Here is a 16,302-nt window from a genome sequence, read left to right as displayed (position 1 = left end):
ACCCAATATGAATGGTAAAGACCTATCTAGGATGAAAGCATGTAGAAAAGATTTGGAACGGGCATGCAACCATGGACAACACGTCCTAGACAAGCAAGATCGGGATATCTATCATGCGGCCATTGACAACACGCCTTAGACATGCATGACCGTGACACTCAACATGTGAGGGCACATGTAAATTCCTTTTTGCTCGCGACTCTAGTCTATTTGTTTTTCACCCGAATATATTATAAATTTCATCTTTTTTAGTTAGTACACAATTAATTTCCCACATAAATACAGCTTATAATTATCCCAACTACCATACTACACAATGACTGTGAGAGGGATTGAAAAAGAAAGGAAAATTTAATGGGGCAAACCTTATTAACAACCACTTTATTATATCATTCAATATAAACATAAATATATAATATATATAATATATGAAGTATTTTTTTTTATTATTATTATTACAAAACATTTAAAAATAAATAAAATTTAACCACCTACGAAATATTGGCTTCTTGAACTCGTGACCCTTTGACCGAGCTATCCGGGAGAATATGCTCTAATGGGATGGCTCTTCCAATCGAAACACTCAACCAAACACAAAGTTTGAGAGATTATACTAAATTTTTCATTTTATGGCAACCATTAATAGTAACGATTTGATTTAAGCTTTTATAAATCAAAATTATAAAATTAAATAGTGAAAAATTATTTTTTAAAAGTAATTAAGTTTAAATTTCACTCATTTATTTATTTTCCAAAAACTAAATCAATTTTTATATATTAATGATATCATAATTTAATTAAATAAAACACATATTTAAGTTTAATTACTTGATTAATAAAAATAAAAGTGAATAATTCAAATTATTGAATGAGACTGTCACAATGTAACTGTCTTATAATAATAACTATTACACGTATTTTTATAATTTGATTGTTCCAAATAACTACGAGATACAAACTCGAGATTTTTTTATCATTTTTTTCGTACACCCAACGGTGTAAAACTGTAGCATGTTTTTGGGCTCGATGGACGTGTTCTTGAACCTTATGTCCCCGATCCGTGCCACCACTTCCAGTATCCCTCCGCCGTGCAACAGTGTCAATTACCAGGAGGTTTTAGGTGGTTTCGTCGACCCACGGACAGCAAAAGAAGCAGTGTCGACGCTGCGTTCCCCGGAGGAGGAAGTTGGAAACGAGCCACGAGGGGTGGAGAAGAAAGGAGTGTCGGGTCGGGTCGGGTCGGGTCGGGTCGAACCCACCTCGTAGTCTTGATCCACGAGTGCAGACGACCCAGCCCATCCACACACAACTCAGGTCCAGACTTCCACCAGCTCGGCCCAATGCAGATACAAGACCGACTTCACCAGCCGACCCACACTTGCGGCTCGCCTCCATGGTAAGCGCGCGTTCGGCTTGGATAAGCTGCATCACCTGCGGTAGGCTCGGTTATGCTTTCGTCGGCTTAAACGGCTTCCTTAACTTAAACGGCTCGACTAACTTTTCTCTTCTTAGTGCTCAATTGGCTCGTTTTAAGGTTAGTATATGTTTAGCCAATGCAAATAAGCTATAAGCTCAATATTTTTAAACGGATAGAATGATAGAATGACGTAGGTGAAATTGAATCACGTTAAAGCTGATCTTACAAATAATCAGCTAAGAAGAGCTCGGAATTACCAAAATTGAACTTAAATCGTAAGTCGACTCACTAATGAAACGCCTACAATTTAGTTGGAGAAATTATTGCGTTGTGATTAATACACGTTATATACGATAATTATATGACTATGTATATTTTTATGTGATATAACGCATTTTCATGCATGTAAATCTTATGACATGATTATATAGCCATGCATATTACTCTCGAGACACCATGAACCGAAATATGTTATAAAATATGTCAGAAATGTCATAATTTAATAAATTCTATGAATAAGCTAAAATATAATTTGGTCCTTCAATTTTTAAGGGTATTTTTATTTATCTTCGTATATAAAATAAATATTATAGAATTTATAATTTAATATAAATATTATTTTAATAATTTACTTCCATTTTTATAATGTTTTGACTCTTGTATTTCTATTTGAAAATATTTAATTTTATAATTTTATAAATATTAGAGTGAACTCACGCAGGCAAATGAGTAATGAAGTCGAGTAATTTATCTGAAATAATTTAAATATGTTATAATTATCGTACATGATTTGTTCAACTCAATTAACAATAAATTTTTAATGTCGATGACTCGTTCATTACAATTTTTTTTTAAGTACAACCGAAACCTTTGACCAAATTGAAATAATTCAAAACCATGGATGGTTGACTTCTTCGCAATTTTCAGCTGAACAAATTCATAGTCAATGACATGGAAAGGACAAAGAAAGCTTCCCAAATTCCCCATAACCCTAAATAAACTATGCATCCAAACCAAACTTCCCTCATTCTTCATTTCCTTCCACTCTTCTTCTACTTCCAATCCATGGATCCCCCTCATCCATTTCTCCTCCCCCCCTCTCGTATCGACCACGGCCACACCGAGTTCGAGAATTTCCATCTCATCCACTCACTCGTCCGCACCCGACTTCTATAACTGATTTAGAAGACGAAACTCCACCATCAGATCAGAGCTCTAGCTCAAACACCCACGACAGTACAAATAACAACAACCAACAAGAACGACACGAAGAAGGGGTTTTGTGTTGTGCATGTCACAAGCCATTGACACCAATAGGTGTCAAAAGCACAACTCTTTGTTACATATGCAACAAATTGCGTTCTACGTACTTTTGTGGACCGTGTTCAAATGGATGGATCAATTTCTTTGATAGAAGATGCTCGGAGTTGCCAAAGGAGATTCATTATCCCTATCATCGTCATCGTCTCACCATGAGCATTAGAAAGAACTCGAATTGCTGTGTTTGTGGGAAGAGGTGTGGAGCTTTCAATTATGGCTGCGATGGCTGCAGCTTCATTGTTGATATCAAATGTGTTTTGAAAGAGAAAAAGAAATATGATGGCCCTAATACAAGTGTGAGAAAGTTTATGGGTTTGGTCTATGATTTGTAATTAAATGGTTTATTTATTGTAATTTTTAATAATATTGATATTTAAATAAGATTTATTTTGAAAAAAAAGAAATGAAGGAATAATATTTTTTTTAAAAAAATTAATTTTTTTTTTTTTTTATGTTTTTTTTTTTCAATCGAGTGGTTGCTCTGACTTAATATTAAAAAAATAGCAATATATTAATTTTTAAAATTGTGTATTAATTGGTCAATTTTATTTAGTGTTTTTTAATGGTTGACTTCAACCACTTTTTTGTAATTTAGTTTCTAAGAAGCCTAGGGAAGAATATCATTGTGCCACTAAACCTAAAAATATTAACCCGTAATGAATTTGACTTCGCTTAAAATTAGCTTTAAAGAATAAATTACAAGACAGTATGTAAAATATTACTGCATTTTGCTTTACTTGAGAGACCGTATGTAGAATATTACTGCATTTTGTTTTACTTGAGAGACAATATGTAGAATATTACTGTATTTTGTTTTACTTGGGAGACTGCATTTTGTTTTACTTGAGAGACAATATGTAGAATATTACTGTATTTTGTTTTACTTGAGAGATAGTATGTACTGCATTGCTTTACTTGAGAGACAATATGTAGAATAGTACTGCATTTTGCTTTACTTGAGAGACAGTATGGAGAATATTACTGCATTTTGTTTTACTTGAGAGACAATATGTAGAATATTATTGTTACTGCATTTTGCTTTACTTGAGAGACAGTATGTGTATGTAGAATATTACTGCATTTTGCTTTACTTGAGAGAGTATGTAGAATATTACTGCATTTTGTTTTACTTGAGAGACACTAGGTAGAATATACTGTTTACTGCATTTTTGCTTTACTTGAGAGACAGTATGTGTATGTAGAATATTACTGCATTTTGCTTTACTTGAGAGAGTATGTAGAATATTACTGCGCTTTACTTGAGAGAGTATGTAGAATATTACTGCATTTTGTTTTACTTGAGAGACACTAGGTAGAATATTACTGTTTACTGCATTTTTGCTTTACTTGAGAGATAGTATGTAGAATATTACTGCATTTTGCGTTACTTGAGAGACAGTATGTAGAATATTACTGCATTTTGCTTTACTTGAGATTGCTTAGGATTTCTTTGGCGGACAACCTTAATAGGGTCGAGAGGTATTTACAATAGATGTTAGACAATTTATTTCTAAAATATCTAAATTATTTTTGTAAAATATATAGAAAATAAGCTCATACAATTGATTTAGCGATGATATTTTAACAGTCTCTCTCACTAGTCCTAAGTCACTGCACTATATTGAGCTGTCATTGAAAGCTGTCACTTAGTCATTTGTATTCTTCCTTCAAGACTTTGTCTCTAATATATTGACAATGCACCTCCACATGTTTTGTTCTACTATGAAACATCGAATTTTCTACTAGACGAGCTACAGATTGGTCGTTGCAAGGACATGATTCCAGATAGCCAAATCTATTACAGTTTTAGCCATGTAATTTTTTGAGTTGTTCCCTGTCGTTGCTCTATACGTCGCTTTTATAGTTGACAATGATATTATTGATTGTCTTTTGTTGCAACAAGAAATTGCTCCTGAATTGAACTTGAACACATATCCAATGACAGATCTTAAGGTATTATGGTCTACTGCATAGTCAGCAGTACAATATCCAGCTAGTTTGCAGTCTTCACTTCTTTTGTAATAATAATAAAAAAAAAAATAAAAAAAAAAAAATTGCATCTCGGTAAGCTAAATGAGATTGACAATGAATATTATATTTCTCATCTCTATCCTCCGTCCCGCCCTAATTCTCACCATGCCTCACCTCACTTTTTTGTAAGCATTATTGAAAACTATGTTGAAATATTGAAATTTGAATTTTTTAGAATTTATGTTAAATATTATAGTAATATTTTTTCTCGGTCGGTGTATTATTACCTAGACATCTCTAAATATGAGTCGAATAGGATCCATATCTGACAAATATGATTAAGCATATTTAGATTAATGGAATGTTTATGGTCAAAATGTGGATTCAAATAATCATTTAATTTGATACTTTCCTGGCAGAGGGATTGAACCAACGCCTATAAATGAGTTTATTTGGAGTCGGAGCTCCAGCGTCCTAATCTAATCTGATCTTGGGCTTCTAGACAATACGTTGGTCTTCTCCCGGAGGAGGAGGATCAACCTCCACAAGCCTCCACAGTTGAGGCTACAGAAGAAATAATATTAATATTATCCTTTTTATAGTGCTCCACGGCATGTATCTTCTTTGATTATTGACGTTCTTCCAGTATTTTCTTTTACGTTTCTTCTACTTGTTGGACCACAACACTTCTACTCTTTTCTTTTGATTGTTGTATCCAAGAAACATACACTTGATTGATTTCTTGTCAGACTTGTAGTCTAGATGACTAGACACAAATACATATCAAACACAAACAAATACTCGAAAGTAGCTAATCGTAGGTTTCATAATAGCATCTCAAATTGTGCAATGAAACCTAATCTAGAGTGACATTCAATTTGCATTACTTCGGCCTGAAATTTTTCTGGAGCATTCTTTGCATTTAGCATGCTTCAAAACATCTTTACAAGATGTCGATTATTTGTCTCTGTTACACCATTTTGTTGTGGCGTGTTGGCACATGTAAATTGATTAGACTCATCTAGCGTATATTCTCCTTCATTGTGGCGTGTTGGCACATGTATGCAACAAATCTTCATTTTTACTTCTCCTTATCTTGAATTCTTGAAATTTTGAGAATGTTTCGTACTTTTATTTCCTGAAAAAAAAATCCATAAATATCTCAGGTAGTCATCCATGAATGGCACAATATACCATATTTCGCTTATTGATGTTAGTTTGACTAGACCCACCAAATCAAAGACTCTTTGTATGTAATTGATGAGATTGTTCGTACTAACCTCCCACACAAACAATATCTATTTTGATCTTAAGTTGAGATATCATCGTGAATTTCTTCATAGTCACCTTCAACTTGTGGTGGCCAACATGTTTGGACCTTGCGTGTCATATATTTGTTGTCTCATTCTTCCAAATCTTGTCCACACAGTAGCACATAAATGGACACCATTCTTCTCTCTTTCATGATTGGCTCTCCCACATCTTAAAATCTTCATAGACTTTCACATCTTCTAGCATGATCATCATGTTGTTGATTTAAGCAATTGGCAACTGTGAGTTGTTGGTTGTGCGTACCATAAGACTTCCTTTGTATTGTTTCTTGTCTTGCAGTTTTCTCTTATCGCCCGTCGTTGTTTTAGTATATTGAATCAATGATCCAGTCATTCTCATAATTGATATGCTCTCTCATCATCATCATCACGAGTGCTTGCTTGTGTTCTTCTAAAGCACATAGTACCTATGTATTCCATTCATCCTCCATCTCCTTTTTGGAAGTTGTCGCATTAGACCCAACAATCATTTTAGACATATGACCCTTCTCACTATAGCAAATGTCTTCAAATCTTATTCTTTGAGAACTCTTCTTGTCATTCTTTTAAGTTCTCTAAAATTGTGCAATTACTTGGCAACTTCTTCCTGGTGGGCAACTTATTGTTGTTCCGACTTTACTTGTGAGAGCATTTCTTCTTCACACTTCGGTGTGATACCTCTCATTTACTTAGCCATAGTTTCTTGGCTAGCTAGCAAATTTTCAAACTCTACCGGGGTGGTTGAGTGAAACATTCTTATACAACAATAATAAAACTTTTATATTCTAGTTGTAATCTATGGATGATAATACTCTTCATTCGAGCTTCTTTGATAACGGACTTCGAATTTAGTTCAGTAATCTCGCGACAGATTGACTTGATCGTCATGTCACGTTGTGGGATTGATAACAGCTCGTTCTCCAGAAGTTGCAATCTCGTATAGTTCTTCTTTGAGAAAAATGTCACAAACATATCTCATGCTTGTTTCAGTTCCTTGTCATCCCAAATGTGCTCCAACATCTCTTCTTCAACTATGGTCTTCAAAGTGATCATTGCTTTACATGCTTTGATCCTCCATTTGTGCAAGGCGCCATTAGGATTCTACTATGGCGACATAGTTTTGCTTTCGCCAACCTCTCAAAGGTCTTGTCCTTGTAGATAGGAGATCATTCATAATTGTTATGGTTGAGTTTCTTGATTCTTCCAACAAGATCACCCATCATATACTAAACAAACTAGTTTTCGACACAAACTAGTAGAGTCACGGTCTACTCACAACATGAAGAAACACATTCACTAATAATCTCAAAATATAATTTCTAATGTGAAAGATCAAGGAGACCCAACCACAATATTAGATTGTCGAACAAACAATACCCATAAACGTTAAACTAAAAAAAACAATAATAAAGATCAAAATCAAAGGGTAAATCAAACTTTTTTCGTTTTAACTACATTTTACTTGCAAAATTAACAAACCTTAACCTATACCATAACTACGATACAAGTACAAATGGACCAAACTTGTAATTAACTTTGGTCAAGTGAGCATCACAATATTGTAACATAATTTTACTAGAGAAATTAAAGGGAGAAACATTATATAATCCAAACCTACTTTCATAAGTTTAGGTATCGAACAATAAATGGATGTGGTTAAATAATTAATTTGATGAAAATCACAGTTCAATTTTTCAAATTTCTTTAAAAAAAAAAAAAATTAAACAGGACCAGGTCTAGATTAAATAGATACAATTATTAAAATACTTTAACTCAAATTTGACTTCCAACCTAGGACCCTTCTTATCAACACCCAACAATTACCTGTTAAAAACAACTAAAAGACTTGAATTCTATTTCGTACACATCTTAAGGCCAGCATACCAAGAAAAATCAATTCATGAAATTTTTAAACCATTTCTACAGATGCGATAATCATAGTCAGAAGCTTATTAAATTCCAAAGGTCAATAATGGAGTCTGCAGTCATCAGCTAAGAAGAACATGTGTATTAAAGAAAAGACCAATCTGATCAAGGAGTAAAGAACCACGCAGGCTTGCTTCCATATCAAACAATGGCACTTAAAGATCAGAAACTGAAAACTCTACCAACTAACCAGCTTACTAAACACACTCACACACACAGACTGATTAGAAGTTACCCTTTCGTTCTTCAAGTGATGACATTCAGCTGCAGCTAAGATGAAGAAACGCACAACACATTTTAATTCTAGACGAACAGAAAAGTTACGAATACTAGCGTAAGCATAGGAGAAATTACGACATTTCATCAACATATCTGTCCCCTAGGTTGTACACAATTGTGTCCTTGAATTCTAAAAACATAGAGGAGAAAGTTCGTTTTCGGAAACTGGGTCGGCATGATTTGCAGACATGGAGGAACAAAGGAGAAGAAGCTACTACTCGTAGGATCGAAATTTTAATTCATGGTTGGACCCAACTTGAAAAGTTAACAAAATGAAGCAAATCATGCAATATAAGTATCAATTTCTCATTATCAATCATGGAAAGATTCAGGACCGGTTTGGAATGACCTTATAATGGCTTAAAAATACTTTTTTAAGCACTTAAAAAGTCATCCCGATCGACCTTAATCCCTTGGGGATTAAGATTTCTCAAAAGAAGAAGAATAGACCCAAGCAGAGAAATGTCACCAAAATCATGGAGAGACGATATGAATGATAGTCGTGCAAAACTACATGGTTGATTTTAGATCAATGATAAACAAATGTGTTCAACTGAGACAAGAAAAATCATCGTGAGGAAATTTTCATGTACAACAGTATCCTTTAGATCTAAAGAGAATGAAATTATCATACGAAAGCAGCCCAGCCTCTCATACATTCAAACAAAACAGAATAAAGAACAAAAGGCCAGACCCAAATTATGGAACTGTTAGACCCACTTACCTCAGTTGGGCAAACCCACAGATTTGAGTAACAGGAAGAATGAAAAAGAAAAAGCCAAGCAATGCGAGGGACTTTCAAGAGAAAATATGAACATTGAAAACATTCACAAAACTAATGCTCAGATATCCCAGAGATCCCAAAGATTTAAATGATGCAGAACTAGAATGTTTTTTCAGCATATTATTGACAAGAAAAAGATGCAGCAAGAAGCTGCTTTTAGCCCATTCAAATACAGTAAGAACGGATGAAAATCACGGAACGTTACGAAGGATAGAAACGTATCACCATTAGCATCAGCTTGAAGCATTTGAATGAAAGTTCTACCTGAAAAAAGAATGCACAGACAGGTACAAGCTATAGAAATTGCAAAAGAAACCAAGCTCTTGATAATCTGCCCCCAAGCAATCTAGGGAAGCCTGTGAAACATTATAACCGATCAACTAATAAGAATTGTTCATATGAGCAGTAAAATTCCAGACTATATCACAAAAGGCTTTAAGAACAAAACCTTGTAATAATAAGATGCAATTCAACCTACTTTACTTTACTTTCATGTTGCATAAGGAAATTACAGAGTCAGATGACTAACACTAGAACCTGCTCTTGCAACGGACCATAGAGATTATTACACAAGGGGGAACAACAGCATAGAAAATTTGGATTTCCTATGTGGTCAATGAATCGTAACCTTGTTTCCTCTTCCTAGAAGTAAGAACAGTATACCTCCAACAAAGGTCCGAATCATTGCAGGCGAGGCAAACTATTCCAGCTTCGAAGATCAAAAGAATTATCGTGATCTTGTCTATCTCTGCAGCCACAAAAATCAAAAACATGTGGGAAAACGAAAAATCTTTGGTTTGTCAAGTTTGACAAACGAAATGGAATAAATGAGGAAATATTAATGCACCGTCGTGTTCAGAATTCAATCGGAGCAAGAAAAATGTCTTTGAAGTACCTTGGCTGGAGAATCCGAGAGACGATAGGCGTCCGCAGTAACTCCGACCAACCACAGTCCAGGAAACACAGTCTGAGAGACGATCGAGAAATTAAGAATCGAAAAAGAAAATAGTGAAACCATTTCAGTATCACCAAGCGGAGAAGAAATGGTAAGAAAATTTCAGGAAAAATCATACATCGAGTTGCTTCTGCACATTCTTAGGTCTCTTCTTCGGCCGCCGAGAAGGTCTAGATCCAGTCATGATGAATATATCTTCCTCAATCTCATCTCTCGACAGAGCGATCCAGAACTTTCTTTTCTCCTTCTTCTCTATCCTATGCGACTCTGTAAATCCCCGCAACCGGAGCGATTTCGGCTGCGGATTCTCCCCTTGCTGAGACGCACCAGCAGCGGATGAAACTGCCCCGTCCGGTTCTTGAAAGTCTCCTCCATTCTTCAAATCACCAAAGCCTCTCAACGACGGCCCCTTCCGCGGCCTGAGATTCCAAGGCTTCTGCACTATTTCTTCCCCCTCGGCCTCCTCCCCTTCCTGCTTCTGCTCCTTAACAACTTCATCTCCAACCTCACCTTCAGAATGCTTCGCAAATTTATCTCCCAGTGAACATGGCGAAAACGCCAATCTGTTCCGAGCGGTGCGCGATCCACCTCGAAGTTGAAGCTTAGAGTCAGCTTCAGACTCTGGTTCGGAATGATCGACAGCATGCGATGAGTCACCGCCGCCGCTGCCGATTGCCCGACGAATGCGGTGATTGCTGTTGGTCTGGTTCTTCCCACCCCATTTCAGAAAAGGCAGAGCGAAGTTATGCAAAGGCTGAGACTTAACCGGTCCGGTAGCCATAGGAAATCCACAACTTCCACAATCTCCACCTACAAAACGTCGTAAGACACAGAATGCTTCTTCCTGGAAACCACCTTCACAATCTGTATCTACAAAACGTTCTAAAACAAACTTCGCGGCCTGTCGAGATCAATGAGCCCTGAAACGAAATGGTCCCCGGAGATCGGCAGAGCCGCCGCGGCCGGAGGAGACAAAGAAAGAAGAAGAGAAAAGAGAGAGACCAAGTTTCTTTTGGGGTGAAATTTGTAGTGGGCTTCGTGCTCGCCTAACTTATACGAGGAACGCAGAGTCGCAGCTAAGTTCGTTCTGCGTCCACGGTTTTACGCCATGCGTATTTACGATTTTACCCCTCCAATTTTTGTATTGATAGATAAAGGTACCTCTGTAATTTATTCTATTACATGCCACGATGATCACGCCCTTTTCAGTAATTTAATCGCTTTTATTAATTTTTTCTTTTTCCTTTTTTTACTTTCATCTTTTTTTCATTGTTTGCTTGCTTTATAAGATAAATGAATAACTTACCCTCAATTTTAATAGAATTTAAAGTAAATTTTGTTACATCAATCCGACTCTTCACAATGGTATGATATTGTCTCATTCTTCTTCTGAAGTCCTTCCTTTGTTTGACATTTGATACCATGTTAGACAAACACGACTCACGACTTTCCACAATTGTATGATATTGTTTTCCACAATTGTATGATATTGTCCACTTTGAGTATAAGCTCTCACACACAAATGGGAAGAGTATTATTTGTTCATAAACCCACGATCATTCTCTAAATTAGTCGATGTGGGACTTCATAATCCAACAAGTTTAACCTAACTTTTTAAATCTTAATAAATTACAATTACTAAGATTAATTTAATTTAAAAATTGTTTGAAAATATATATATTATTTCAAAATGACTTCAAGTGATTAATGGAAAACTCTTAAAGTATATAATAAAAAAGAAAACATATTTGTAATTAATATAAATTGTTTTTTTTTAACATACCATAGAATAACATTTTTATTGAAAATATTTAAAACAATTGTTGAACCTAAGCTTTCCAATTTTGAAAGTATAATGACAAATTAGGTTTGCAGTAAATTTTGTTGACTAAATTACTATTTGGACCAAAAATGTTTTAAATACATTTTAAAATTATCTACTTTTTAATTTTATATCAAAATTATATGTCGGATAAATTTTTAAATTTTTAAATCAATGTCTAATAATTTTATAAAATTTTTATTTTAGTTTAATAAATCCCCAAATTAAAAAAGTATCTCGTAAATCTTTAAATTCACTAAATACAAAATGGAAATATTATATTAGTATCATCTCTCGACTTTTATAAATATTATATTTTCTGTTTAAAATATTAATTATTTTATTTTTAAAAATTAATACCATAAGTGAGTAAAAAAATTGAAATAAATATAATTGTATAAATTGACGGTGTAAAATATGATGATACTCATATTTTTTTGAATGAAATAAATAATAGCAATAATTTCAGTATTATGTAACAAGTTAACTCAATAATTTTAAGGGTATTAAATAAATCTTATAATATCACTAATTTTATCTGATAAAAAGTAATAAAATATCAATATATATATATAAGATCCAGTGGTTGACCCATTGGCTTGGCTATAAGGTTGAATCACCACGAGCTAGCCTCAGATAGTGTCTTAGGCTCGTTGAACTTGGACCTCAATTGAGCCTGGATTTTTCTTTGTAGGGTCAAGTTGCTCGAAAGGTGAGGATAAATTAGGTATAAAAAAAAATCACCAAAGGTTCGAGATTGGGTGGCTAAAGCCTATAATTAATTTTAAGAAAACATTCCCAAAAATAATAAATAAATAAAAAAAAGAGGATAAAAGTGCAAACTAACGGAGAGGAAAGAAAAATTAAAAGATGAGACTAAGTTCAAAGTCCTAACTTCCACGAACCACAAAAATCAATTAGTCATTAAAGTGTATATTAGCACGATTTTCATGATGATACTCCCTAGTCGCCTTATTAAAATATATTAAATAAATATTCTTAGGTGAGTCGATTAAAAATAAATTTAAAAATTATGAATCTTCACACCGACCACGATGATTATTATTATTATTATTATTATTTATTTATTTATTTATTGGAGAATATATGCATTGAGGGATGAATGGATAGGAAAATAAGAGAGTATATTTGTAAATTTAGTTAAAATCAAAGACTTTGAACAATCAAACAAATGAAGAATCTTTAAAAGCTGAATTGTTGAATTTGGGGGTATATTTGTAAGTTTAAAATTACATCAGGGGTAAATAAGTCCAAACGAAACTATTCACATTGTTTTACAAAAATTATAGACACGTGTCTATGAATTGATAAGCAATAGTCATGGACTCAAAAGTCACAATTAATTTTCAAAAATGGGAAAAATCTTGAAAATAATAACTACCTTAATTTGGCATTAATATGGGCTTCACCCATAAAAACAGCTATTTATTTATATGAGGTGTATTTTTTAAAAAATGATAAATTAATAATTATGGTAATTTAAATGGCGAGGAAGATGGGGAACCAGCACACTTGGAGAGCGTCGAGGAAAAGGATGAATCGATCCCGAGAAGGAATCTATTGATTCTCTTATAATTAATTGGACCGTACATGCGGTGATTTACGTTACGGGTGAGGTTTCTAATTCAAGTTCAGAAGGAAAAGGATGAATCGATCCCGAGAAGGAATCTATTGATTCTCTTATAATTAATTGGACCGTACATACGGTGATTTACGTTACGAGTGAGGTTTCTAATTCAAGTTCATAATGGCCCAGTTACAAGGAAAAAAACGAAAGAATAAAAGAAATATCTTAACCCTTCATGAAATCAGTGGGTCCATGCCGTTACAACTGAATATACCTTAGATAGGTCAATCCCTCCCTTATGACACCAAAAAAAATTGGGCCGAACTTCTACCCGCCCGCTTCCATAGAACAAAATCGTGGCAACGTAAATTAAGTGGTCATATTATACCTATATTTGAACAAGAATGTCCAACGGGCCTGGAAGAAAGTGACTCGCGTAGACAACTGACTCATTTTCAATAGAAACGTATAGTCAAACCAACCCAGCTGGATGGTCAATCTCAAAGATCTTACCAGTTGGCAAATCGGAGACGAATGACCACGGTCCTAACCTTACCAACACCAGAGGTTTACCAATTAATGAACCCCTGAAACCTATTTTCTTTTATGATAAAATCAACCAAGCCTAACCAGTCACGACATGTCATTGGTATTGATTGAGTTGGATTTTCATTGACTGAATCAATTTAGACTATTCTTTATAATTTTAAATGCAAGAATCAGCGTAAATTATAGAAAATGGCAATTGTGATTGACTTGGGAAGTCGCTCGAGTACGTGAGCATCCCTAATGGCCTCAATTCAAGTTCATTTTGTGGAGATAGACTATGATCGAGATAAATAAACTTACTTTTGGACTCTACATGTCATGCATAGTCAGAATGATAATATTTAATGAATAGTCATGACAGTATGTCACGAGTTGTATTATATATATATATAGTTTACGAGCCCTGAAATCTAGAGGATGTTAAGATGTGACATTATGACCCTGATATCTTTGTTACCATCGGGTGGATCTGTGTTTGTATAAATTTGTCTAATAAATTTTAATATTTAAGAAAATGACTTAATTAATAATTTTTAATACGGTAAAGACAAAATAAAAAATTTTAAAATATTAAAGATACTTACTGATATTATTTTACCGATCAGATACAATTTAGTATAATATGAACTTAAAAAACGAAGTCAATTTGAGTCTAATCCATCTAACAGAATAATAAAAAACTTGAATTCAACGAAAATAATTACAATAAATATACTAAATTTTTTTAAAGATAAGGTATTTCAATTTCACATAGAGTTGGGAACGGGGTGGGACGAGGACATATCCTTGCCTCGGTCCCTGTCAATCCTAGATTTGTCCCCGCCCAAAAAAATAAATGTTAAAAAAATCAATATATAGTTTAAAAATTTGATTAAGAATATGAACGAGTCAAGTTTAGGAGTGAAGTGAGGGATGGGGTAGAAATACCATCCCATCCCTGATCGGACACCTAAAATAAATTTCCAATTCGACTCCAACGCTCAAATAAATCGAGGATCTTTCGACTTGGGGTATTTTTGTCATTTCAAATCTCATAAAAAAATGATATTAGAATATGATTGATAATTAATTAATTGTTATGTGACTTTTCCCTCACACAAAGGCAGAAAATTCTGAAACTCTAAAAATCGAGAGAGTGAAATGACCATAATACCCTCATGATGGCTATTTTATTTCGTGAATTACAAAAGGGAGCGTCATGTGCTTGGTAGGAAACGAGGTCACAACAGCCGACAGGTGACGCGTTGATACTGATTTTTCCTTTTTTTTTTCTTGTCGTTTAGTGGCCTTTACCAAAATTCACTCTATATTAAGGGTAAATTGGTAATTTGACCTTTTCCAATATGCTCGCACATTTATTTTAATGTTATTTTTGTGAAAATCAATTTTGGTGTGAGTCTATTTACTTGTAATAATTTAATACGTAAACTTTAATATATAATAATATAATTTCTGTATTTTAAAATTTAGAATAGTTTAGTCTATACCCTAAAATTAATATAAATATTTAATGAAATTTATTGTACTAATAAAGGGACTAAAAATTTAATATGGACGAAGAAAATCTAAATCATTAAATAATAGAAATAATTAATTTTTTTTATTAAAAATTTAAATTGGTGATTAAATTTTTACAAGTTACAAAATTCGGGATCTAAATAGTTACATATTATTATGAATATATTAATTTTGATTAAAAATGGTTGGAATAATACTATTTAATTATTATGAATATATTAATTCTTAAACCTTTAAGAGTTTTTTTTTAAATTTATTATTTGGGTTAAAATGTTTTACCCACGCTATTTTATTTTCAATAAATTTTTATTTTTTTTAATTAATATGAATTCTTACGTTTAATATGAAAATTTTTGTAAATAAATTGTGAGAAAACAAACATAATTTTTATAAACTCGAAAAATAAAAAATTAAGATTTTTTTTCACATAACAATATAATCAGTTAAATTACATGGTTGATTTTTTTTATTGGATAATTATTCAATAAATTAATTTTTATAAGTACTTTTAAAAAAATAATAATTTAAAATGTTTTTAGTATAAATTATTGAATGATTTAAAAAAAAATTAATAACAGAAAAAAGCATTTTATAAAATTGGATTTATTCAGAGAAAAGAAAAGACTTTAAAATAATTGACGGAAAATATTCCAAATATTTTATTTGGAAACACATTTGTAATGAAATAAACTCCACAATTAAAAAAAAGAAATGTGAGATAATTTATTATTATTATTATTATTATTATTGAGAATGTTTTTTTTTAAAATTAATATCATTGGGCCAAGTGCGAGCCCAAAACCTGAATTAGTTTGAACCCGGCCCATTTATATTTTGTTATTCGACAAAAAAAAAATCATTTA

At 33.1% G+C, this 16,302-nt stretch overlaps 1 protein-coding gene across 4 annotated transcripts; it reads right to left on the bottom strand.

Moving 5' to 3' along the window:
* Window positions 1–5,987: 5,987 nt before the first annotated feature.
* On the bottom strand, window positions 5,988–10,999 carry LOC111809346 (uncharacterized). 4 transcript variants are annotated; one of them, XR_015411589.1, is made up of 5 exons: window positions 10,081–10,999; window positions 9,903–9,974; window positions 9,671–9,755; window positions 9,272–9,363; window positions 5,988–8,214 (listed from the first exon to the last, which is right to left on the bottom strand). XR_015411589.1 is itself a non-coding variant. In XM_023695790.2 (3 exons), exons 1-3 carry the CDS (start codon window positions 10,741–10,743, stop codon window positions 9,750–9,752), a joined length of 741 nt encoding a protein of 246 aa, XP_023551558.2. In that variant the 5' UTR covers window positions 10,744–10,999; the 3' UTR covers window positions 9,407–9,749. The 4 variants fall into 4 exon arrangements, 1 of the variants encoding a protein (XP_023551558.2); XR_015411590.1 differs by having other exon boundaries at window positions 5,988–8,208; XR_015411588.1 differs by having other exon boundaries at window positions 5,988–9,363.
* Between the last annotated feature and the right edge of the window lie 5,303 nt (window positions 11,000–16,302).

The sequence above is a fragment of the Cucurbita pepo genome, chromosome 13 (genome assembly GCF_057944985.1).
Source record: "Cucurbita pepo subsp. pepo isolate OVF chromosome 13, ASM5794498v1, whole genome shotgun sequence".
NCBI classification, from domain to species: domain Eukaryota; kingdom Viridiplantae; phylum Streptophyta; class Magnoliopsida; order Cucurbitales; family Cucurbitaceae; genus Cucurbita; species Cucurbita pepo.
This window is presented reverse-complemented; position numbering and strand designations above follow the sequence as displayed.